The 25,794-nt window shown below is 51.0% G+C and overlaps 1 protein-coding gene across 1 annotated transcript in view; it reads right to left on the bottom strand.

Moving 5' to 3' along the window:
- TIAM2 (T cell lymphoma invasion and metastasis 2) overlaps positions 1-25,794 on the bottom strand; it is a 486,712-nt gene that overhangs the window by 303,334 nt on the left and 157,584 nt on the right. Inside the window, exons 3-4 of the mRNA XM_029596699.1 lie at positions 24,427-24,560; positions 21,363-22,538 (exon numbers count right to left, since the gene is read on the bottom strand). Coding sequence (XP_029452559.1) covers positions 21,363-22,532 — 1,170 coding nt within the window. The 5' untranslated portion in view covers positions 22,533-22,538; positions 24,427-24,560. The remainder of the gene's footprint in view (positions 1-21,362; positions 22,539-24,426; positions 24,561-25,794) is intronic.

Genomic DNA, 25,794 nt, shown 5'->3' with positions numbered 1-25,794 from the left:
GTAACACTAACTGCTGAAACCACATCCGCTGGCTATGAATTCCAGAGCTTAACTATGTGCTGAGTGAAAAAGAATTTTCTTCGATTTGTTTTAAATGAGCTAACTTCATGGAGTGTCCCCTAGTCCTTCTATTAACCGATTCACATCTACCCGTTCTAGACCTCTCATGATTTTAAAGACCTCTATCATATCCCCCCTCAGCCGTCTCTTCTCCAAGCTGAAAAGTCCTAACCTCTTTAGTCTTTCCTCATAGGGGAGCTGTTCCATCCCCTTTATCATTTTGGTCGCCCTTCTCTGCACTTTCTCCAATGCAGCTGAATCCTTTCTGAGATGCGGTGACCAGAACTGCACACAGTATTCAAGGTGTGGTCTCACCAAGGAGCGATACAGAGGCATTATGACATCCTCCGCTTTATTTTCCATTCCCTATCTAATAATTCCTAACATTTTCTTGGGGATAAGGAAATACTGGAATAGAAAATCCAAGTATGCTGAGTCACTAGAAGTGGCTTTATCGCTTGTTCTAGAAGAAGTGATTGGACTTCCAGATAAAGCTGAGGGAAATAAGATGGATCCAGACAGAGCACTGAACAGTGTGGAAGAGTTGGTGACCAGGAGAAATACAACCAGTACTACTGAAGAAAAAGATCTAGGTGTGATAATGGTTAATACATTGAAATCGTCGGCTCAGTGTACTACGGTGCTCAAAAAAGTAAATAGAATATTAGGAATTATTAGAAAGGGAATGGTGAATAAAACAGAGAATATCATAATGCCTCTGTATTGCTCCATGGTGAGACCACACCTAGAGTACTGTGTGCAATTCTGGTCGCTGAACCTCAAAAAAGATATAGTTGCATTGTAGAAGGTACAGAGAAGAGCGATTAAAATGATGAAAAGGATGGAACGCGTCCCTATGAAGAAAGGCTAAAGAAGTTCGGGCTGTTCAGCTTGGAAAGGAGACGGCTGAGGAGAGACATGCTAGAGGTCTATAAAATCATGCAAGAACTAGAATGGGTAAACGTGAATTGGTTATTTACTCTTTCGGATAATAGAAGGACTAGGGGGCACTCCATGAAGTTAGCATTGGGCACATTTAAAACACATCAGAGAAAATTCTTTCTCACTCAACACACAATTAAGCTCTCAAATTTGTTGCCGGAGGATGTGATTAGGTTAATTAGTGTAGCTAGGTTTAGAAAAGATTTAGATAAATTCCTGGAGGAGACAAACCATGAACTGCTATTAATCAAGCTCACTTATCGAAGAGCCATTGCTGTTATTGGCATGGGATCTATTTAATGTTTGGGTACTTGCCAGGTACTTGTAATCTGGATTGGCCACTGTTGGAAACAGGATACTGAGCTTGATAGCCCCTCGGTCTGACCTAGTATGGGAATTTCTTATGTTCTTATGCACAATTCGAAAAATCCAATAGGCTTTAGTGATCTGATACCTCTACAAAATGCTGGATTCTTCCCACTTACTGAAAGGGTCAGGAATGGATTATTCAGGCCAGTGGTTTTCAACCCAGTCCTCGGAACATACCTAGTCAGTCAGATTTTCAGGATACCCCTGATGAATATTTGTTTTATATACCCATGTATTGTCTTCATCATTCTCATGTATGTTTTAAATTGAAAACCCCCATGATTATGACTTGGGACGGCATATAAATAAATAATAAATATGCATGAGACAGATTTGCATACAATGGAGGCAGTGCATGCAAGTCTATCTCATGCATACGCACTGTGGATATTCTACAAACCTGACTGGGTAGATGTGTCCCAAGGACAGCGTTGAGAACCCCTGGTTCAGAGGGATCAAAAACCAGGACACCTGTTTGGGCTAGGCCTGTTTTGAGATTTTCAGCTGACGACATTCTCTTTGTCGAGGCCTGGCTATTGACACTGGGCCAGAAGGGGCGGTAGATGGTACGGATGAAAAGATCAGCAGGGCCTCCGATGGAATTATGGGTGTTTGTACAGGTATAATTGTCAGCTCGCCGTGGAGGGCTGTTCAGGAGCAGTTGAGAACGATTGTACTGCCACATTTTGGTCCTGTATCTGCTTCTCTATCTCTTGTCGTTTTTTTGCAAAACAGACTTTCCCTCAAGAAGGGGAGCTCCGCCAGCTTTTTGTGGCCATCCTTGTACTTGCTTCACGCTGAAAGCCATGCCACGCAGCTGGCTCCAGTGGAGGCCGAGGAGGTACATGAAACAGAATCAACAGATTCGTGGACTGCAGTAGGTAGCAGACGCCCTCTTCCGCATCCAGGAGTGCTTGAGAACAGTGGTTGCCTTGCCCGGTGGCAGGTAGGAAAGGTTTGAGTTTTTTAATGCAGTCATGAATATACTGCACCTATAGAAACGGTGGCTAGATATGTGAGCAAACAGAAATGCACTCCGATACGCTTTCTTGCTAAAATTTGTAGTCCTTTCCTGGGGGAGAATTCGAGTGAATCCAAGTCTTCTTTTCCTTTTTCATAACAGACTCAACCACTACGGATTGGTGAGGCAGCTGGACAATAGCAAACCCAGTGATTGCTGGGCTCTGTATTTGAGATCCCGCTTTCTAGCCACAGGAGTAAGCAAAAGGGGAGTTCCCTACATTCTCATCTGTATCAGCCCCAGTGTCAGGAAATATTTCTTCAGAGAAAGGGTGGAGGACGCATGGACTGCCCTCCTGGAAGAGGTGGTGAAGAAAAGAAGGGATAATGAAGTTCAAAAGGACACGGGACAAACAGAGAGGAATCCTGTTGGCGTGAGAATGGAAATGAAGAATTGCGGTAACTTGTCTGCCAAACATAGGGGTAGATTTTCAGAACAGCACGCAAGCTACCCGGCGCGCGCACATGTACGCCCAGTTTTATAACTCGCTCACGCAGGTGCGCGCAACTTATAAAATCGGGGGTCGGCGCGCGCAAAGGGGGTGCACCATTGTGCGCCCTGCGCACGACGGAGCCGCGCCGCCTTCCCCCCTTCCCTACCCCCGCCCTTTCCCCCTTTTTCTTCTTCTTCTTTTTTTTCCTTTAAAACTTACTTGAGCCCTGGGGCCGAAGTAAGTTGCGCGCGCCAGCCGACTGCCGGCGCGCGATCCCCGCCACAGCAGCGATGCAGAGGCCACTGGCCACACCCCCCCCCCCCCGGACCTCCCCGCCCCCCTCTTGCAAGCCCCAGGACTGAGGCCCGGTGCGCGTAACCTTTTGAAAATCCGGCCCATGTGGTTTCCACATGGGCTTGGGGACGGCCTGAACGGGAGCGGCGGTTGCTAGTAACAGAAAGCAACGCTGCTCTCCGCTTTAACAGAAGGGAGAAAGAGGGAAATTGGATTCAGAGACAGCCAACAGTGGTCCCCGCCTTTTATGGTCCGATGCACTGATCCTCAGACATTAGGGGAAAAGCACAGGCATGAGTCGACAGCCAAGTCCAAAAGCAAAGCACCTTCAAGCAGCTCTGTCTGAATCATCAAGAAGGCTGCTCCCCACTGTTCCCTCTAAGTCATGCACGTGTGCACACACAAGTCATGACCCCCGTGCACACGGCAAAGCATAGTGTGCTCCGGAAATCCGGAGATTATTTGCATTTTACTGACTCACAGTGCACAATCTGAACTCGGCTCATGAGAAGTTGAACAAAAGAAAATTACTGCTCACATAGGCTTTCGAAAAATTAGAAGGAGCAGTGCTGCTCACCCCGTAAAGATGTTGCTAGCAGTAATTTTGGTTTTGGCTGTAAATATTACTGCCTTTAACATACGGCTTGGGGGTAACCAGCAAGGGGCAACAGTGAATACATTTAACAGAGGCCTGGGGCAACCTGCACAGAGAAGCCGTTACCACCATAAGAAACTTGCAGGGCAGACTGGATGGGCCATTTGGTCTTTTTCTGCCGTCATTTCTATGCTACAGTGTAGGACAAGAGGAGAGATTCACGTAGTTCCTCTACGCAAAGAGTCCTGTGCGGGGACATCCGTCCACAAGCAGAGCATTTCTTCTGGTTGGCTTCATTTCCGTTGCTGAGGGCCACGCTTTTTCCACAGATGCACTGCTGTTGACTTCTTTTTCTGGCCAGACGTGATGTCCATGCTTTGTTGGGGTTTATTCTGGTAGCATTGAAAAGTGCTGTTGTGGGACTGCAGAGGCAGTGAGGCAACTAAATAGAGGCTGAAGAAAAAAAATACTGAATTTAAGAGGTTTTAAGGATTTTTAGAGAAAAAACATTAGGAGAGGCTGAGCTCGTATCTGTGCTGCGCTCAGGCAAAAAAAAAAAAAAAAGACTCAGGAGCTCACGAACCAAAGTCCGTGCAAGAAAGTCTTCAAAGCTCTACTGGCTTGGTGCTGTTACTGTCATAAGTTATAAAAAGGGAAAGTAATGGCTTGTTTATTGAGCAAAGCTATCTCTGGATACGCAGTGAGGTCATCCAGCAGCAGCCCGACCCGCAGGAGAGTCTCCAGCAGCTGCACCAAGCAGGAAGGGGCTCTGCCAGCCCCACCAAGGCTATCAGTGGGGCTTAGACTTATCTGATAAATTCAATATATTTCATGTTTCCCAGAACTCTACAAGGGGGAAGGTGAATTTAAGCACAGCATCAAAACAACTTAAATACACCGCCTGTGGGGGTTTTTTTTAATTGCAAACTACCTTTATGTTATCAGTAAAAGGCAGGGAGTCGATGTCTAAAAATGCAATGTAAAGTAATTTATTGACTCCCCCTCGTAACTTATTGGAGCTCTTAAGGAAACAAAGCCATCTAACCACAGAAACCTACGAAAGCCACTGAGGCTGCTGTTCCAAAACACCGCTGCACACAAAAGCCATTTGTATGTGTGAGTCTGCTCCGGATCAGCTCAGCCCGTTCCGGTTCCTAACTTCCATCCCCCTGCAGATGCAAACTTGTCCTGCTTCTTTAATGGAAACCTGAGCCACAGGTTCCTACCTGCAATGGCAGAACACTAGGCCTGAGGCCCTTGCTTAACCTGAAATGAAAGTCACTCAGAAATTCTCCCATAGACACAGAATAGGAAAAAACCCTTAATGGGAGGAAATCTGTAATCCACAGACAGCTCACACTAGAGCTCCTTATACGCATTTCATGTGTCTGTAAGGGGGCTCGGGTAATTATTCAAGGGTCAGCTTTCGGCAGCCTGTCTATCTGCAAAGGGCAGTGGTAGTCTTTAAACCATGGAGCTGGTGGATTGTGTACACTGACTTTCTTTTCAAAATGTACCTGCAGGCAGAGGAAAGAGGGAAAACGTATGTGTGCAGGATTAAATATTGCATTCTGGCGGGGGTGATTTACTGCACCTTTTAATGCAGCTAGGGGTGCGCACAATGAGGGCAGATTTCAGACAGGTAACCTGCTTTGAAAAATGTCCCCTTTCAGGTGCAACGTGCGGACTCTGAGGTTCTAAAGGAGAGACGAGACAGGGGAGATATGATGGAAACATTCAAACACCTGAAAAAGTATGAATAATGGACGAGAAGCAAATGTGTCTCAAGGGAAAGAACATTCCAGAACAAGCTATCATGATACGAGACTTTGAGGAGGAAGGTCGGGGAATATTCTTTCACAGAAAAGGTGGCAGATTTGTAGGATGTCCCTCTGAAGCAGGTGATGGAGGCTAAAACAGTAAGGAACATCAAAAAGGCGTACGATAAGGCCATAGGATTCTTAATCACAAAACAGGGAGCTGGTTCTAATCACAAAACAGGGAGCTGGTTCTATCTGGCAGTAATAGCGGCTTTATCTGACAGACTGCGCACTCCCTGTGCTGGACAGACGGGGGTGGCAGGAGGTGCATGGCAGAAGGTGGGTGGATACTTTTATGCTTTATCTGACAGACTGCGCACTCCCTGTGCTGGACAGACGGGGGTGGCAGGAGGTGCATGGCAGAAGCTGGGTGGATATTTTTATGCTTTATCTGACAGACTGCGCACTCCCTGTGCTGGACAGACAGGGGTGGCAGGAGGTGCATGGCAGAAGGTGGGTGGATATTTTTATGCTTTATCTGACAGACTGCGCACTCCCTGTGCTGGACAGACAGGGGTGGCGGGAGGTGCATGGCAGAAGGTGGGTGGATATTTTTATGCTTTATCAGACAGACTGCGCACTCCCTGTGCTGGACAGACGGGGGTGGGGGGAGGTGCATGGCAGAAGGTGGGTGGATATTTTTATGCTTTATCTGACAGACTGCGCACTCCCTGTGCTGGACAGACGGGGGTGGCGGGAGGTGGATGGCAGAAGGTGGGTGGATACTTTTATGCTTTATCTGACAGACTGCGCACTCCCTGTGCTGGACAGACAGGGGTGGCAGGAGGTGCATGGCAGAAGGTGGGAGGATATTTTTATGCTTTATCTGACAGACTGCGCACTCCCTGTGCTGGACAGACGGGGGTGGCAGGAGGTGCATGGCAGAAGGTGGGTGGATATTTTTATGCTTTATCTGACAGACTGCGCACTCCCTGTGCTGGACAGACAGGGGTGGCGGGAGGTGCATGGCAGAAGGTGGGTGGATATTTTTATGCTTTATCTGACAGACTGCGCACTCCCTGTGCTGGACAGACAGGGGTGGCAGGAGGTGCATGGCAGAAGGTGGGAGGATATTTTTATGCTTTATCTGACAGACTGCGCACTCCCTGTGCTGGACAGACGGGTGTGGCGGGAGGATATTTTTATGCTTTATCTGACAGACTGCGCACTCCCTGTGCTGGACAGACGGGGGTGGCGGGAGGTGGATGGCAGAAGGTGGGTGGATATTTTTATGATTTATCTGACAGACTGCGCACTCCCTGTGCTGGACAGACGGGGTGGCAGGAGGTGCATGGCAGAAGGTGGGAGGATATTTTTATGCTTTATCTGACAGACTGCGCACTCCCTGTGCTGGACAGACGGAGGTGGCGGGCGGTGGATGGCAGAAGGTGGGTGGATATTTTTATGCTTTATCTGACACACTGCGCACTCCCTGTGCTGGACAGACGGGGGTGGCGGGAGGTGGATGGCAGAAGGTGGGTGGATATTTTTATTTTTGTGAATAATGAGTTAGGAGCTGGCTCTATCTGGCAGTAATACCGGCTTTATCTGACAGACTGCGCACTCCCTGTGCTGGACAGACGGAGGTGGCGGGAGGTGGATGGCAGAAGGTGGGTGGATACTTTTATGCTTTATCTGACAGACTGCGCACTCCCTGTGCTGGACAGACGGAGGTGGCGGGCGGTGGATGGCAGAAGGTGGGTGGATATTTTTATGCTTTATCTGACAGACTGCGCACTCCCTGTGCTGGACAGGCCGGTGTGGCGGGAGGTGGATGGCAGAATGTGGGTGGATATTTTTATTTTTGTGAATAATGAGTTAGGAGCTGGCTCTATCTGGCAGTAATACCGGCTTTATCTGACAGACTGCGCACTCCCTGTGCTGGACAGACGGGGGTGGCGGGAGGTGGATGGCAGAATGTGGGTGGATATTTTTATTTTTGTGAATAATGAGTGAGGAGCTGGCTCTATCTGGCAGTAATAGCGGCTTTATCTGACAGACTGCGCACTCCCTGTGCTGGACAGATGGGGGTGGCGGGAGGTGGATGGCAGAAGGTGGGTGGATATTTTTATGCTTTATCTGACAGACTGCGCACTCCCTGTGCTGGACAGGCCGGTGTGGCGGGAGGTGGATGGCAGAATGTGGGTGGATATTTTTATTTTTGTGAATAATGAGTGAGGAGCTGGCTCTATCTGGCAGTAATACCGGCTTTATCTGACAGACTGCGCACTCCCTGTGCTGGACAGGCCGGTGTGGCGGGAGGTGGATGGCAGAATGTGGGTGGATATTTTTATTTTTGTGAATAATGAGTTAGGAGCTGGCTCTATCTGGCAGTAATACCGGCTTTATCTGACAGACTGCGCACTCCCTGTGCTGGACAGACGGGGGTGGCGGGAGGTGGATGGCAGAATGTGGGTGGATATTTTATTTTTGTGAATAATGAGTGAGGAGCTGGCTCTATCTGGCAGTAATAGCGGCTTTATCTGACAGACTGCGCACTCCCTGTGCTGGACAGATGGGGGGTGGCGGGAGGTGGATGGCAGAAGGTGGGTGGATATTTTTATGCTTTATCTGACAGACTGCGCACTCCCTGTGCTGGACAGACGGGGGTGGCGGGAGGTGGATGGCAGAATGTGGGTGGATATTTTTATTTTTGTGAATAATGAGTGAGGAGCTGGCTCTATCTGGCAGTAATAGCGGCTTTATCTGACAGACTGCGCACTCCCTGTGCTGGACAGATGGGGGTGGCAGGAGGTGCATGGCAGAAGGTGGGTGGATATTTTTATGCTTTATCTGACAGACTGCGCACTCCCTGTGCTGGACAGGCCGGTGTGGCGGGAGGTGGATGGCAGAATGTGGGTGCATACTTTTATGCTTTATCTGACAGACTGCGCACTCCCTGTGCTGGACAGACGGGGATGGCGGGAGGTGGATGGCAGAATGTGGGTGGATATTTTTATTTTTGTGAATAATGAGTTAGGAGCTGGCTCTATCTGGCAGTAATACCGGCTTTATCTGACAGACTGCGCACTCCCTGTGCTGGACAGACGGGGGTGGCGGGAGGTGGATGGCAGAATGTGGGTGGATATTTTTATTTTTGTGAATAATGAGTGAGGAGCTGGCTCTATCTGGCAGTAATAGCGGCTTTATCTGACAGACTGCGCACTCCCTGTGCTGGACAGATGGGGGTGGCAGGAGGTGCATGGCAGAAGGTGGGTGGATATTTTTATGCTTTATCTGACAGACTGCGCACTCCCTGTGCTGGACAGACGGGGGTGGCGGGAGGTGGATGGCAGAATGTGGGGGATATTTTTATTTTTGTGAATAATGAGTTAGGAGCTGGCTCTATCTGGCAGTAATAGCGGCTTTATCTGACAGACTGCGCACTCCCTGTGCTGGACAGGCCGGTGTGGCGGGAGGTGGATGGCAGAATGTGGGTGCATACTTTTATGCTTTATCTGACAGACTGCGCACTCCCTGTGCTGGACAGACGGGGGTGGGGGGAGGTGCATGGCAGAATGTGGGTGGATATTTTTATTTTTGTGAATAATGAGTTAGGAGCTGGCTCTATCTGGCAGTAATAGCGGCTTTATCTGACAGACTGCGCACTCCCTATGCTGGACAGACGGGGATGGCGGGAGGTGGATGGCAGAATGTGGGTGGATATTTTTATTTTTGTGAATAATGAGTTAGGAGCTGGCTCTATCTGGCAGTAATAGCGGCTTTATCTGACAGACTGCGCACTCCCTATGCTGGACAGACGGGGGTGGCGGGAGGTGGATGGCAGAAGGTGGGTGGATACTTTTATGCTTTATCTGACAGACTGCGCACTCCCTGTGCTGGACAGACGGGGGTGGCGGGAGGATATTTTTATGCTTTATCTGACAGACTGCGCACTCCCTGTGCTGGACAGACGGGGGTGGCGGGAGGATATTTTTATCCTTTATCTGACAGACTGCGCACTCCCTGTGCTGGACAGACGGAGGTGGCGGGAGGTGGATGGCAGAAGGTGGGTGGATATTTTTATGCTTTATCTGACAGACTGCGCACTCCCTGTGCTGGACAGACAGGGGTGGCGGGAGGTGGATGGCAGAAGGTGGGTGGATATTTTTATGCTTTATCTGACAGACTGCGCACTCCCTGTGCTGGACAGACGGGGGTGGCGGGAGGTGGATGGCAGAAGGTGGGAGGATATTTTTATCCTTTATCTGACAGACTGCGCACTCCCTGTGCTGGACAGACGGGGGTGGCGGGAGGTGCATGGCAGAAGGTGGGTGGATACTTTTATGCTTTATCTGACAGACTGCGCACTCCCTGTGCTGGGCAGACGGGGGTGGCGGGAGGTGCATGGCAGAAGGTGGGTGGATATTTTTATGCTTTATCTGACAGACTGCGCACTCCCTGTGCTGGACAGACGGAGGTGGCGGGAGGTGCATGGCAGAAGGTGGGTGGATATTTTTATGCTTTATCTGACAGACTGCGCACTCCCTGTGCTGGACAGATGGGGGTGGCGGGCGGTGCATGGCAGAAGGTGGGTGGATATTTTTATGCTTTATCTGACAGACTGCGCACTCCCTGTGCTGGACAGACGGGGGTGGCGGGAGGTGCATGGCAGAAGGTGGGTGGATATTTTTATGCTTTATCTGACAGACTGCGCACTCCCTGTGCTGGACAGACGGGGGTGGCGGGAGGTGGATGGCAGAAGGTGGGTGGATATTTTTATGCTTTATCTGACAGACTGCGCACTCCCTGTGCTGGACAGACGGGGGTGGCGGGAGGTGCATGGCAGAAGGTGGGTGGATATTTTTATGCTTTATCTGACAGACTGTGCACTCCCTGTGCTGGACAGACGGGGGTGGCGGGAGGTGGATGGCAGAAGGTGGGTGGATATTTTTATGCTTTATCTGACAGACTGCGCACTCCCTGTGCTGGACAGACGGGGGTGGCGGGAGGTGCATGGCAGAAGGTGGGTGGATACTTTTATGCTTTATCTGACAGACTGCGCACTCCCTGTGCTGGACAGACGGGGGTGGCGGGAGGTGCATGGCAGAAGGTGGGTGGATATTTTTATGCTTTATCTGACAGACTGCGCACTCCCTGTGCTGGACAGACAGGGGTGGAGGGAGGTGGATGGCAGAAGGTGGGAAGATATTTTTATGCTTTATCTGACAGACTGCGCACTCCCTGTGCTGGACAGACGGGGGTGGCGGGAGGTGGATGGCAGAAGGTGGGTGGATACTTTTATGCTTTATCTGACAGACTGCGCACTCCTTGTGCTGGACAGACGGGGGTGGCGGGAGGTGCATGGCAGAAGGTGGGTGGATATTTTTATGCTTTACCTGACAGACTGCGCACTCCCTGTGCTGGACAGACGGGGGTGGCGGGAGGTGCATGGCAGAAGGTGGGTGGATATTTTTATGCTTTATCTGACAGACTGCGCACTCCCTGTGCTGGGCAGACGGGGGTGGCGGGAGGTGGATGGCAGAAGGTGGGTGGATACTTTTATGCTTTATCTGACAGACTGCGCACTCCTTGTGCTGGACAGACGGGGGTGGCGGGAGGTGCATGGCAGAAGGTGGGTGGATATTTTTATGCTTTACCTGACAGACTGCGCACTCCCTGTGCTGGACAGACGGGGGTGGCGGGAGGTGCATGGCAGAAGGTGGGTGGATATTTTTATGCTTTATCTGACAGACTGCGCACTCCCTGTGCTGGGCAGACGGGGGTGGCGGGAGGTGGATGGCAGAAGGTGGGTGGATATTTTTATGCTTTATCTGACAGACTGCGCACTCCCTGTGCTGGACAGACGGGGGTGGCGGGAGGTGCATGGCAGAAGGTGGGTGGATACTTTTATGCTTTATCTGACAGACTGCGCACTCCCTGTGCTGGGCAGACGGGGGTGGCGGGCGGTGGATGGCAGAAGGTGGGTGGATACTTTTATGCTTTATCTGACAGACTGCGCACTCCCTGTGCTGGACAGACGGGGGTGGCGGGAGGTGCATGGCAGAAGGTGGGTGGATATTTTTATGCTTTATCTGACAGACTGCGCACTCCCTGTGCTGGACAGACGGGGGTGGCGGGAGGTGGATGGCAGAAGGTGGGAAGATATTTTTATGCTTTATCTGACAGACTGCGCACTCCCTGTGCTGGACAGACGGGGGTGGCGGGAGGTGGATGGCAGAAGGTGGGTGGATACTTTTATGCTTTATCTGACAGACTGCGCACTCCCTGTGCTGGACAGACGGGGGTGGGGGGAGGTGGATGGCAGAAGGTGGGTGGATACTTTTATGCTTTATCTGACAGACTGCGCACTCCCTGTGCTGGACAGACGGGTGTGGCGGGAGTTGGATGGCAGAAGGTGGGTGGATACTTTTATGCTTTATCTGACAGACTGCGCACTCCCTGTGCTGGACAGACGGGGGTGGCGGGAGGTGGATGGCAGAAGGTGGGTGGATACTTTTATGCTTTATCTGACAGACTGCGCACTCCCTGTGCTGGACAGACGGGGGTGGCGGGAGGTGGATGGCAGGAGGATATTTTTATGCTTTATCTGACAGACTGCGCACTCCCTGTGCTGGGCAGACGGGGGTGGCGGGAGGTGGATGGCAGAAGGTGGGTGGATACTTTTATGCTTTATCTGACAGACTGTGCACTCCCTGTGCTGGACAGACGGGGGTGGCGGGAGGTGCATGGCAGAAGGTGGGTGGATATTTTTATGCTTTATCTGACAGACTGTGCACTCCCTGTGCTGGACAGACGGGGGTGGCGGGAGGTGGATGGCAGAAGGTGGGTGGATACTTTTATGCTTTATCTGACAGACTGTGCACTCCCTGTGCTGGACAGACGGGGGTGGCGGGAGGTGCATGGCAGAAGGTGGGTGGATATTTTTATGCTTTATCTGACAGACTGTGCACTCCCTGTGCTGGACAGACGGGGGTGGCGGGAGGTGCATGGCAGAAGGTGGGTGGATACTTTTATGCTTTATCTGACAGACTGTGCACTCCCTGTGCTGGACAGACGGGGGTGGGGGGAGGTGCATGGCAGAAGGTGGGTGGATACTTTTATGCTTTATCTGACAGACTGTGCACTCCCTGTGCTGGACAGACGGGGGTGGCGGGAGGTGCATGGCAGAAGGTGGGTGGATATTTTTATGCTTTATCTGACAGACTGCGCACTCCCTGTGCTGGACAGACGGGGGTGGCGAAAGGATATTTTTATGCTTTATCTTACAGACTGCGCACTCCCTGTGCTGGACAGACGGGGGTGGCGGGAGGTGCATGGCAGAAGGTGGGTGGATATTTTTATGCTTTATCTGACAGACTGCGCACTCCCTGTGCTGGACAGACGGGGGTGGGGGGAGGTGCATGGCAGAAGGTGGGTGGATACTTTTATGCTTTATCTGACAGACTGCGCACTCCCTGTGCTGGGCAGACGGGGGTGGGGGGAGGTGCATGGCAGAAGGTGGGTGGATACTTTTATGCTTTATCTGACAGACTGCGCACTCCCTGTGCTGGATAGAGGGGGGTGGCGGGAGGTGCATGGCAGAAGGTGGGTGGATACTTTTATGCTTTATCTGACAGACTGCGCACTCCCTGTGCTGGATAGAGGGGGGTGGCGGGAGGTGGATGGCAGAATGTGGGAGGATATTTTTATGCTTTATCTGACAGACTGCGCACTCCCTGTGCTGGACAGACGGGGGTGGGGGGAGGTGCATGGCAGAAGGTGGGTGGATATTTTTATGCTTTATCTGACAGACTGCGCACTCCCTGTGCTGGACAGACGGGGGTGGCGAAAGGATATTTTTATGCTTTATCTTACAGACTGCGCACTCCCTGTGCTGGACAGACGGGGGTGGGGGGAGGTGGATGGCAGAAGGTGGGTGGATACCTTTATGCTTTATCTGACAGACTGCGCACTCCCTGTGCTGGACAGACGGGGGTGGCGGGAGGTGCATGGCAGAAGGTGGGTGGATACCTTTATGCTTTATCTGACAGACTGCGCACTCCCTGTGCTGGGCAGACGGGGGTGGGGGGAGGTGCATGGCAGAAGGTGGGTGGATACTTTTATGCTTTATCTGACAGACTGCGCACTCCCTGTGCTGGACAGACGGGGGTGGGGGGAGGTGGATGGCAGAAGGTGGGTGGATATTTTTATGCTTTATCTGAGAGACTGCGCACTCCCTGTGCTGGACAGACGGGGGTGGCGGGAGGTGCATGGCAGAAGGTGGGTGGATACTTTTATGCTTTATCTGACAGACTGCGCACTCCCTGTGCTGGACAGACGGGGGTGGGGGGAGGTGGATGGCAGAAGGTGGGTGGATATTTTTATGCTTTATCTGACAGACTGCGCACTCCCTGTGCTGGACAGACGGGGTGGCGGGAGGTGAATGGCAGAAGGTGGGTGGATACTTTTATGCTTTATCTGACAGACTGCGCACTCCCTGTGCTGGACAGACGGGGGTGGCAGGAGGTGCATGGCAGAAGGTGGGTGGATACTTTTATGCTTTATCTGACAGACTGCGCACTCCCTGTGCTGGACAGACGGGGGTGGCGGGAGGTGCATGGCAGAAGGTGGGTGGATATTTTTATGCTTTATCTGACAGACTGCGCACTCCCTGTGCTGGACAGACGGGGGTGGCAGGAGGTGCATGGCAGAAGGTGGGTGGATACTTTTATGCTTTATCTGACAGACTGCGCACTCCCTGTGCTGGACAGACGGGGGTGGCGGGAGGTGCATGGCAGAAGGTGGGTGCATACTTTTATGCTTTATCTGACAGACTGCGCACTCCCTGTGCTGGACAGACGGGGGTGGGGGGAGGTGCATGGCAGAAGGTGGGTGGATACTTTTATGCTTTATCTGACAGACTGCGCACTCCCTGTGCTGGACAGACGGGGGTGGCGGGAGGTGCATGGCAGAAGGTGGGTGGATATTTTTATGCTTTATCTGACAGACTGCGCACTCCCTGTGCTGGACAGACAGGGGTGGGGGGAGGTGGATGGCAGAAGGTGGGTGGATACTTTTATGCTTTATCTGACAGACTGCGCACTCCCTGTGCTGGACAGACGGGGGTGGCGGGAGGTGCATGGCAGAAGGTGGGTGGATATTTTTATGCTTTATCTGACAGACTGCGCACTCCCTGTGCTGGACAGACGGGGGTGGCGGGAGGTGCATGGCAGAAGGTGGGTGGATATTTTTATGCTTTATCTGACAGACTGCGCACTCCCTGTGCTGGACAGACGGGGGTGGCGGGAGGTGGATGGCAGAAGGTGGGTGGATATTTTTATGCTTTATCTGACAGACTGCGCACTCCCTGTGCTGGACAGACGGGGGTGGCGGGAGGTGCATGGCAGAAGGTGGGAGGATATTTTTATGCTTTATCTGACAGACTGCGCACTCCCTGTGCTGGACAGACGGGGGTGGCGGGAGGTGCATGGCAGAAGGTGGGTGGATACTTTTATGCTTTATCTGACAGACTGCGCACTCCCTGTGCTGGACAGACGGGGGTGGGGGGAGGTGGATGGCAGAAGGTGGGTGGATATTTTTATGCTTTATCTGACAGACTGCGCACTCCCTGTGCTGGACAGACGGGGGTGGGGGGAGGTGGATGGCAGAAGGTGGGTGGATACTTTTATGCTTTATCTGACAGACTGCGCACTCCCTGTGCTGGACAGACGGGGGTGGCGGGAGGTGCATGGCAGAAGGTGGGTGGATACTTTTATTTTTGTGAATAATGAGTGAGGAGCTGGCTCTATCTGGCAGTAATAGCAGCTTTATCTGACAGACTGTGCACTCCCTGTGCTGGACAGACGGGGGTGGGGGGAGGTGGATGGCAGGAGGATATTTTTATGCTTTATCTGACAGACTGCGCACTCCCTGTGCTGGACAGACGGGGGTGGCGGGAGGTGGATGGCAGAATGTGGATGGATATTTTTATTTTTGTGAATAATGAGTGAGGAGCTGGCTCTATCTGGCAGTAATAGCAGCTTTATCTGACAGACTGTGCACTCCCTGTGCTGGACAGACGGGGGTGGCGGGAGGTGCATGGCAGAAGGTGGGTGGATATTTTTATGCTTTATCTGACAGACTGTGCACTCCCTGTGCTGGACAGACGGGGGTGGGGGGAGGTGGATGGCAGAAGGTGGGTGGATATTTTTATGCTTTATCTGACAGACTGCGCACTCCCTGTGCTGGACAGACGGGGGTGGGGGGAGGTGGATGGCAGAAGGTGGGTGGATACTTTTATGCTTTATCTGACAGACTGCGCACTCCCTGTGCTGGGCAGACGGGGGTGGCGGGCGGTGGATGGCAGAAGGTGGGTGGATACTTTTATGCTTTATCTGACAGACTGCGCACTCCCTGTGCTGGACAGACGGGGGGTGGCGGGAGGTGCATGGCAGAAGGTGGGTGGATACTGTTATGCTTTATCTGACAGACTGCGCACTCCCTGTGCTGGACAGACGGGGGGTGGCGGGCGGTGGATGGCAGAAGGTGGGTGGATACTTTTATGCTTTATCTGACAGACTGCGCACTCCCTGTGCTGGACAGACGGGGGTGGCGGGAGGTGCATGGCAGAAGGTGGGTGGATACTTTTATGCTTTATCTGACAGACTGCGCACTCCCTGTGCTGGACAGATGGGGGTGGCGGGAGGTGGATGGCAGAAGGTGGGTGGATACTTTTATGCTTTATCTGACAGACTGCGCACTCCCTGTGCTGGACAGACGGGGGTGGCGGGAGGTGCATGGCAGAAGGTGGGTGGATACTTTTATGCTTTATCTGACAGACTGCGCACTCCCTGTGCTGGACAGACGGGGGTGGCGGGAGGTGCATGGCAGAAGGTGGGTGGATACTTTTATGCTTTATCTGACAGACTGCGCACTCCCTGTGCTGGACAGACGGGGGTGGCGGGAGGTGGATGGCAGAAGGTGGGTGGATACTTTTATGCTTTATCTGACAGACTGCGCACTCCCTGTGCTGGACAGACGGGGGTGGCGGGAGGTGGATGGCAGAAGGTGGGTGGATACTTTTATGCTTTATCTGACAGACTGCGCATTCCCTGTGCTGGACAGACGGGGGTGGGGGGAGGTGGATGGCAGAAGGTGGGTGGATACTTTTATGCTTTATCTGACAGACTGCGCACTCCCTGTGCTGGACAGACGGGGGTGGCGGGAGGTGCATGGCAGAAGGTGGGTGGATATTTTTATGCTTTATCTGACAGACTGCGCACTCCCTGTGCTGGACAGACGGGGGTGGGGGGAGGTGGATGGCAGAAGGTGGGTGGATACTTTTATGCTTTATCTGACAGACTGCGCACTCCCTGTGCTGGACAGACGGGGGGTGGCGGGAGGTGCATGGCAGAAGGTGGGTGGATATTTTTATGCTTTATCTGACAGACTGCGCACTCCCTGTGCTGGACAGACGGGGGTGGGGGGAGGTGGATGGCAGAAGGTGGGTGGATACTTTTATGCTTTATCTGACAGACTGCGCACTCCCTGTGCTGGACAGACGGGGGTGGCGGGAGGTGGATGGCAGAAGGTGGGTGGATATTTTTATGCTTTATCTGACAGACTGCGCACTCCCTGTGCTGGACAGACGGGGGTGGGGGGGAGGTGCATGGCAGAAGGTGGGTGGATACTTTTATGCTTTATCTGACAGACTGCGCACTCCCTGTGCTGGACAGACGGGGGTGGGGGGAGGTGGATGGCAGAAGGTGGGTGGATATTTTTATGCTTTATCTGACAGACTGCGCACTCCCTGTGCTGGACAGACGGGGTGGCGGGAGGTGCATGGCAGAAGGTGGGTGGATATTTTTATGCTTTATCTGACAGACTGCGCACTCCCTGTGCTGGACAGACGGGGGTGGCGGGAGGTGCATGGCAGAAGGTGGGTGGATATTTTTATGCTTTATCTGACAGACTGCGCACTCCCTGTGCTGGACAGACGGGGGGTGGCGGGAGGTGGATGGCAGAAGGTGGGTGGATATTTTTATGCTTTATCTGACAGACTGCGCACTCCCTGTGCTGGACAGACGGGGGGTGGCGGGAGGTGCATGGCAGAAGGTGGGTGGATACTTTTATGCTTTATCTGACAGACTGCGCACTCCCTGTGCTGGACAGACGGGGGTGGGGGGAGGTGGATGGCAGAAGGTGGGTGGATATTTTTATGCTTTATCTGACAGACTGCGCACTCCCTGTGCTGGACAGACGGGGGTGGGGGGAGGTGCATGGCAGAAGGTGGGTGGATACTTTTATGCTTTATCTGACAGACTGCGCACTCCCTGTGCTGGACAGACGGGGGGTGGCGGGAGGTGCATGGCAGAAGGTGGGTGCATACTTTTATGCTTTATCTGACAGACTGCGCACTCCCTGTGCTGGACAGACGGGTGTGGCGGGAGGTGGATGGCAGAAGGTGGGTGGATACGTTTATGCTTTATCTGACAGACTGCGCACTCCCTGTGCTGGACAGACGGGGGTGGGGGGAGGTGGATGGCAGAAGGTGGGAGGATATTTTTATGCTTTATCTGACAGACTGCGCACTCCCTGTGCTGAACAGACGGGGGTGGCGGGAGGTGCATGGCAGAAGGTGGGTGGATACTTTTATGCTTTATCTGACAGACTGCGCACTCCCTGTGCTGGACAGACGGGGGTGGCGGGAGGTGCATGGCAGAAGGTGGGTGGATATTTTTATGCTTTATCTGACAGACTGCGCACTCCTGTGCTGGGACAGACGGGGGGTGGCGGGAGGTGCATGGCAGAAGGTGGGTGGATACGTTTATGCTTTATCTGACAGACTGCGCACTCCCTGTGCTGGACAGACGGGGGTGGCGGGAGGTGCATGGCAGAAGGTGGGTGGATACGTTTATGCTTTATCTGACAGACTGCGCACTCCCTGTGCTGGACAGACGGGGGTGGCGGGAGGTGCATGGCAGAAGGTGGGTGGATATTTTTATGCTTTATCTGACAGACTGCGCACTCCCTGTGCTGGACAGACGGGGGTGGCGGGAGGTGGATATTTTTATTTGTCTGAGACCTTGTGATTGGGCAGGGGACGGGAGGTTCCTGGGTGTACATTAAATAGGAGATCGTGTAGGCTCCTCGAGCCCAATGGGAGCAGTACAAAGGTTTATTTCTTCATTTATTCCACAGCAGTTTTTTAGCTCCCCCGTTACCAGAGACTTGTTCAGGGCGGTTCACAAAAAACATAACCAGTATTAAAACAAACACTGAAAACCAATTCATTAAAATAAATCCAAGCACTCTTGGGCAGGTTGAAAAGCTTCGTGAAAAAGGAAAGCCTTAACTTGCTTTCTAAAAACAAAACCCAATCTTGCAGATGCCCAAGTTCCCCTGGAAGGCCCTGCCAGGGGATGGCACTCAGTGTCCTGGATAAGGATGGATGTGCTAGAGACGCTCACAGCCCGTGGCCGAAATCCTGCAAACCCAACGGGCTGGGGGTCCCCCTGGACAGGTCCAGGAACCTCTGTGTCTCTGGGAAAAGACCTGGATGGATGCATCAGAGCCTCACTAAGTCCCGGGCACCCTCATTACAAGCAGCAGCAGAGGGAGGAACGTGGGAGGAGAGGGAGGAGAGGCTGGGGATCCCCCAGGACAGGAACGTGAGAGGAGAGGGATGTTCCTTTCCTTTCTAGATTTTATCTTTTGGCCAGGCAGGTTCTCCCTGCTCAATCAGAGGCAGCCTCTGAGGGGCTACAGCGTCATAAGGCTGGAAGGAGAGGAGGTACAGCCGTAACAAAAACTGCAAGAAAAAGAGCTGAAAACATAAAAAATATCCATAATCATAAGACAAAGGACAGGAGATCTGAGGAAAGACCAAAAGAGGAAGCAGTGGCTGAAGAAATGGATAGTTTGGTATTACTGCTGCTTTAATATCATTGCACTACATTAGGAGGTCAGCAAACCAGAAAATGTGAGTGGCAAACCAAGCCAGAAATAAGCCGAGCAACAATGAAACAGTCTTTTCCAATCCTTTTATGCCTCAGAGGCTGGCGTTATCTACTTCCTTTCCTGCTGGAAAGCGTGGGGCTATTGCATGCATCGCTCTCTCAGTTTCCAGCCGGATACCTCCCTCTGCTCATTCCTGCTGTGCTCACCTCCTTAACGCAGGGGAGATCGAGCTACAGACGGGAAACATCCACCTGCACTGCTGCTCAGATTTAAATTACATCCTCAATCAGCTCTGAGAAACAGGGGCAGAAGATCACTTATCCCTCCCTCAGATCAGATAAAAAGGGAAGGAGTTGTTAGCATTGTCACCTTTAAAAGGAGAAGGGAGAACAGAGTGATTCCCGGCAGCAGGCAGGCTAAAACGCTCCCTGCACACCCAGAGGACTGACGCAGGGGCAACGTCCCCTCACAAATATGAAACAAAGACCTTTTACCTTCAAAGTTATTTCCTCTTCCACGTGCCGTGCCTGCTGGGCTGCCAAAGCTGAGCTTATCCGGGAGCAGCTGCACTGCAAGGCTGTCTCATAGGACAACTAACAAGTAGAGAGGTCGATGTGCAAACTGAAAAGTTCTTTGTCTAAATGGCTAGCCGGGGATATTCAGTGCCGAAATCCTAGGCGCACATCAAGATGTCGGAGGCACTCCGGGGCGGGCGGAAGGCGTCTCAGGGAGAGCCAGAGTTAGGCGCTTAAGTAATGCGGCTAACGCCGCTGAATATCCCCAGTAATTTAGACAGACAGACAGACAGCTATACCCAGCTAACTTAAGTAGCCGCTCTACGGCTGAATATCAAGCTCAGAGAGTCACTGGGCAAGCACATTTTCTCCTTTGCTGCATGCTGAGAGCTGAATTTAAGAGAAAATAATTGTAAATGTAAATATATTCTCCTTCTTAGGCTGATAGCACAGCAATGCACAGCAAGGGCTGGTGTCAATCTGGCTGACATTTTCAGTTTGCAGGTCCGCCTGCTCCATCGAGGGATGTACATTCATTTTCTGTACTGAACATGCATAACTCCTGGAGAGTAACGGGGATATTTAAGTTATTTAGTTTTCCTTTTCTCTCCTCATCTCTCTTTTATCCCTTCTCCCCAGGTAATATGCCTAGGTGACTGACAGCTGCTGCTAGCCCCAGGGCTAGAAGGGGCATCTCTGCCTCCTTGTTGGCTGCTACGGTAGTGGTGGCCATCTTCCTCCTACTCTCACAGCCTGAGTGCACCACCTCTCTCAGGAGCTCTCTCAAGCCCTGAGCGAGCCACACCTGGATCCTCTGCATGGGAGCTCGTAGGGTACTGCTTGATCCATGGGGCCAGCCCAAGCGCCATGACAGCAGTCTTACTCTATTTGAATTTTTACTGCTAATCCCCCATGTGCTGCATTTGTGCACTTTATGAATTTACCTATTATACTGTTTCCTGTTTTTTATTGTAATCTGTGATGGATTTAAAATATAAAGGCGGGACATGAAATCTAATTAACTTAATAAAAAAAAAATAATATCCTTACTTTGTTAAAAATGATAAATATAGAACACCAATAACCAAGACTTTCACACATGCACACGCAGAACATGATCTGACCGCACTGTTCAATTGTACCAGCGACTTCTCCTTCAATACTGAAGACCTATGCATAATCAGTCAGAATAAACTACTTCTGAAGAAGCCTTTTCATGCAGCAATAGAACTGGGAAAAGTTTTCTATATTTCGCAAACAAGGTAATCGGCTAAAGGGTTACTTCATTTGTGTGCGTGCTAAAGGATTCGTCATAATTAAAGAATTGGCCAAGACACGAAAGGCTCAGACAATTAAAACTACGGTAATGCATAAAACCATTCAATCAGCTTTCCCACAATGCACAGCCTACCTGCAGTTTTCTCTTTTTCCTGGAGAGGCTCCCAGTCCAGTCACTAATACGTCGCATTCGGCTTTTTAGACTATCTTTCTTGGAAATGTCTTCTGTTAACGGCTTGGACCTCCTGCATGGGAGAGTGTAAGAGGAGTACTGTGCAGGTCCTCTGTGCTCTACTCTTGACGCCACATCGATGTCCGAGGCAAATGAAACCCGGTTGCTGAAACCTGTATGCACACCCATGTAGTCATCAGAAAGTCTGCTACACGAAGGTAGACCATTTTCTAGATTTGTACTCTTATATAGTTCCCGGAGGGATGAGAGAGATGATCTTTGGTTGAAAGATTGTTTGTCATCGTTTAGTAGAAGACGGCTATGAATACTTGTGTCTAGGGAACTCCTGGTCAGGTAGGAGCTGTCCACCTCATTAATGTCCCTAGCATTGCCCCAGGGACAGTCATACCACGAGGAGTCTGAACTCAGGGAACTCCCTTTGCTGGATCTGAGGCCTGAATCACTTACTGACAGACCATGACTGGACGAATAATCTGTGCTGGAGTTCCTCCTGACCTCATGGAGAGTATTAGCTTTGGATTCCAAAGCAGGAGAGTACCTTAACAGCTGGACTGGTCCATTGGATTCTTCCACGGGCGCTCTACTGTTACCGCTGTTGTGAAACTCAACCCTTAAACACCCATCAAACTTTCCCAAAGTTCGGATGAGAACTCGTGGGCTTTTCCTGTCTTCTGGCTGTAAGGATGGCGCCATGTTCTCATGGACGTCAAAGTCATTTATAATGTGCCCATTGCATTCCCTAGAGGCCATGTGTCTATTTGCCGTTTCAGCATCAATGTAGTGATAACCATTCTCAGGCAAGTAGGTGTTGTTATTCCCTTGGCAGCAGTTCCCTGAGACGTTCGGATTGTGCTTGCTATGGACGCCGCTCTTGCTGCTTTGTCGAGATGAATATGGCTGATTGCTTTTGATCTGCGAAAGGCAATTCCTACCCAGGGCCCGGGATTTGTAGGTGGTCCCACTGCTGCTAGGTCCCCATCCATGTGAGGAACAAGACTTGTCATCTTTAGCATGAATGCTTCGAATTTTCAACGAGCAAGGTTGCTGCTTCGCAACAGCGCCATGGAGTTTAGATCCTTGAAGGCTGTACTGGCTTTCTGAGTTCCCCATTTTAATCTAAATAAAGAACAATTAACGTTAGCACAAGTGACATCGCCAAAACCTAAGTAGCAAAAAGAGGATTAAAAAAAAGCTATGAATATAACAGGAAACAGGTGCTTATGTCTTTTAGGAATAAAAATGATAGTTCCCGTAAAACAAACATTGGTTATAACTAGTCAGAAAATATCTTGAGAACTACGTATATAGAGAGAGATTTTGCTCATATTAGGCAAAATAATTTAGTGCTCCCTCTTCACATAGCTCTCAGCTGTGAAAACTGATGTATGGTCCTTGCTCTCATGTTTCTAACCCAACAGAATTTGCACATCTTCCAAATCCCTTGTCCCTGTGAGAGTCGCAAACAGTATCTTTAGGCATCTGATACATCGGTGTCAGATTTCTGATTAAAGAGGAACCTTACAGACAAGATATGCACCAACATTTTTTAGGAGGTTATTCCATGAATTAAGTTACATTATCTCTTGGGACGGGCATGAGCGAAAACGATTTGCTGGAAATCCTGCGTTTTCTAGGGCTGCCGCTCCACATTCTGTGCTCTCTCTACGAGAAAGCCATTGTAGGTTGCAGAATATGGCATTATTTATCAATAAGAATACAACTAGAAGGTCTCAGACCTGCATGCCTACAGCCCACCCATGATAAACTTGTGCCCACCCAAAAAAATCAGTTCTGGCTACGCCACTGTCTCACACACACACCCATTTATTCACATGCATACACACACTCCCATTTATTCACATGCATACACACACACACGTTTATTCACATGCATACACACACACACGTTTATTCACATGCATACACACACTCCCATTCCTGTACACACGGAAGGCAAGCCCCTCCCTTTCTTTTGCCAGCAGCCCTGGAGCCTCTCTCACTTCTCTGCTGCCGCTGTCACTGCTCCCATGAGACTATCGGGGAAGAGCCGACGGCTCATCGCTACTTCTGAAACTGAATCCCGTTCTGCTGCCTCCTCTGTGCCGGCCCCGCAATATTAAAAACTGGCAGGGCTAGCACTTCCTCCCTGCTGATGTCGTGCAGCACAAGATCAGCATGAAGAAAGGGCCACTCTTGCAGGCCTGCGCAGATGACGGGAAGGGGGTCCCTTTGCTCAGCCGCCGGTGGGATGAGGTGCACTGGCGACCGCAAGGCCTCTCCCCCTGTTATTCAGCTGCTGATGGTGGCCGCAGGCACCTCCCCCCACGGTGCGACGCTGCACTAGGCCCCAGACAGCGGAGGCAGGCAGGCACTCTCGCCTTTTCGTCCCAGTTCACTGCTGCTGGTGGCCTCCTGGAAGCTCATTCGTGGTGCCGCCCCCCCAGTTTGCACACCGGATTTAGATGTCCAGTGGCCGGGAGTGTATCCGTGTGTGTCCAACTACACGATCATACCTTGAAAGCATGCAGGTGTTTTGAATGCCACCAGGTAACCTCCTAACTCAAGGTCTCAGGCGCCTTACGTATATCTATATTGCAATTTCTGACATCTAACTGCAGACGGACCTTTAGGGGGAAAAAAGAAACTTTCTAGATCTGTTTAGTCACATTTTCGGAGATAAAGCTTTATACGAATATCACACCAACTGCTCACACCTACCTACCTTCCTCACCCTTATGAGTATCATCTTCGGAGACAACTACAATCACAGGCCTTTAAAAATCTATGAAAATTTCCCGGTCCTCCCTTTCACAAATTATTTTCTTCTGCACTGTTCTGACAGGCCCCAAAAGCTTTGAGATTTGCGAAGCAGGTCATTTCACCACTTAAAAAGAAAAAAAAAAAAAAAGAGCACAGGGACTGGAGAGAAAGCTGCTGGGTCACTGGGAGACGAGCGACTGCACAGAGCAGCCCCAAGGGAAACACTGGCCCGGAGCCCCATTACCTTAATGCTGGCCTGGAAGAGGACCTGCAAAATCGCTTTCCGAGCACGGGAGAAACCAGCAGCTTCACATCTTACTGCTCCTCAGCCCCCACACCACTCTTTCTGAAGACAGGGTGGGATCCCATGAAAGCATTCTGCAGGAAAGAATAAAAAAAAATCAAACTGCAACGTGAATTCATTCGCTACACAATGCGACAGTCAATGCAACAGCTTCGTCAGAAAGGATTACGTTAAGCATTCGGCATGACCATAGGAGCTGCGTTATATCTACAGAATATTCCCGGAAAAATGCCGTTGCCCCAGCCGGGCTTCACAGCTAAGGTAACCGAGCGTCCCCCCAGGCCACACACCACGCCAGCAGGAACGGAGGCAGTTATTACGCACGTAAACCCCCTACGCCTCTGTCTCATTGCTTCATTCAAATCATAGGTTCTGCCTGAGTACCCACTGACAAGTCATGTCACTACACTCTCTTGGGTAAGCTCCTCTGGTCAGGATAGGTTTTTACTAGGGTTGCTTGCTCTCAGCCTGACTGGATGCCACTCATGACCTCGGATGTGCAAGGACAAATCGTTAAGTCGCTAAGCCAACTAGACACAATCAGGTGAATTTTCAAAGGAGTTACACGGGTAAATGTAACAATACTAGCAGAGCAATTTTCAGAAGTCACTTGTGCACGTGAAGTGCACTTATGCGGTTAAATCATATGAAACGTCAATGGCCTATACTGTAGCAATTTTCAAAAACCCACTTGCACGAGTAAAGTGCATTTACATGTGTAAAATCCATTTTTAAGCACGTAAATGCTTTTGAAAATCAGGCCTTATTTATTTTTGGTGACGTTTATTCTGATTTTAAAAATGACTACTAACCAGATGATAAGAAAATCATCTTTTCCCAACTTGTGGCCAACTGTGAAGCAGGTATCCTAGGTGCAATATTTATTTATTCAACTTCAATTCCATTTGTTATTCTTTCTTCCATGAATGCTTTCCAGTTGCTCACTTACAGCCCAGCATACAGAGATCGCCATCCACCTAAACAGAAGGTGGAAGATCATCCTCTCTGCATTCTCAAAGAGTTTTTATTCGGCCGATCCCAATGCCGAGAGAGCACCTCCAATCTAGAACCCAGAGATCCAAGGTAGAACGCGGGAATTAAATAAAGACATGGCGAGCTGGCCACAAAACGGAGAAAAGAATCGTGTCGCGGGTTAATGGCCACCTGGAAGCTTAATCTGCCGGGAAAGGAGAAGTGACGGCAGCAGAGGCAGCTGGACAAAGGCTGAACCACCCTGCCTCCGGAGACGGGACTGGCTCCGAGACGAGATGAGCCGAGGTTCTGGGAGGAGGAGAAGGGGTTCAGAGC

Source organism: Rhinatrema bivittatum, chromosome 3 (assembly GCF_901001135.1).
Source record: "Rhinatrema bivittatum chromosome 3, aRhiBiv1.1, whole genome shotgun sequence".
NCBI classification, from domain to species: domain Eukaryota; kingdom Metazoa; phylum Chordata; class Amphibia; order Gymnophiona; family Rhinatrematidae; genus Rhinatrema; species Rhinatrema bivittatum.
Note: the sequence above shows the minus strand (reverse complement) of the source record. Positions and strands in the feature narration are given on the sequence as shown.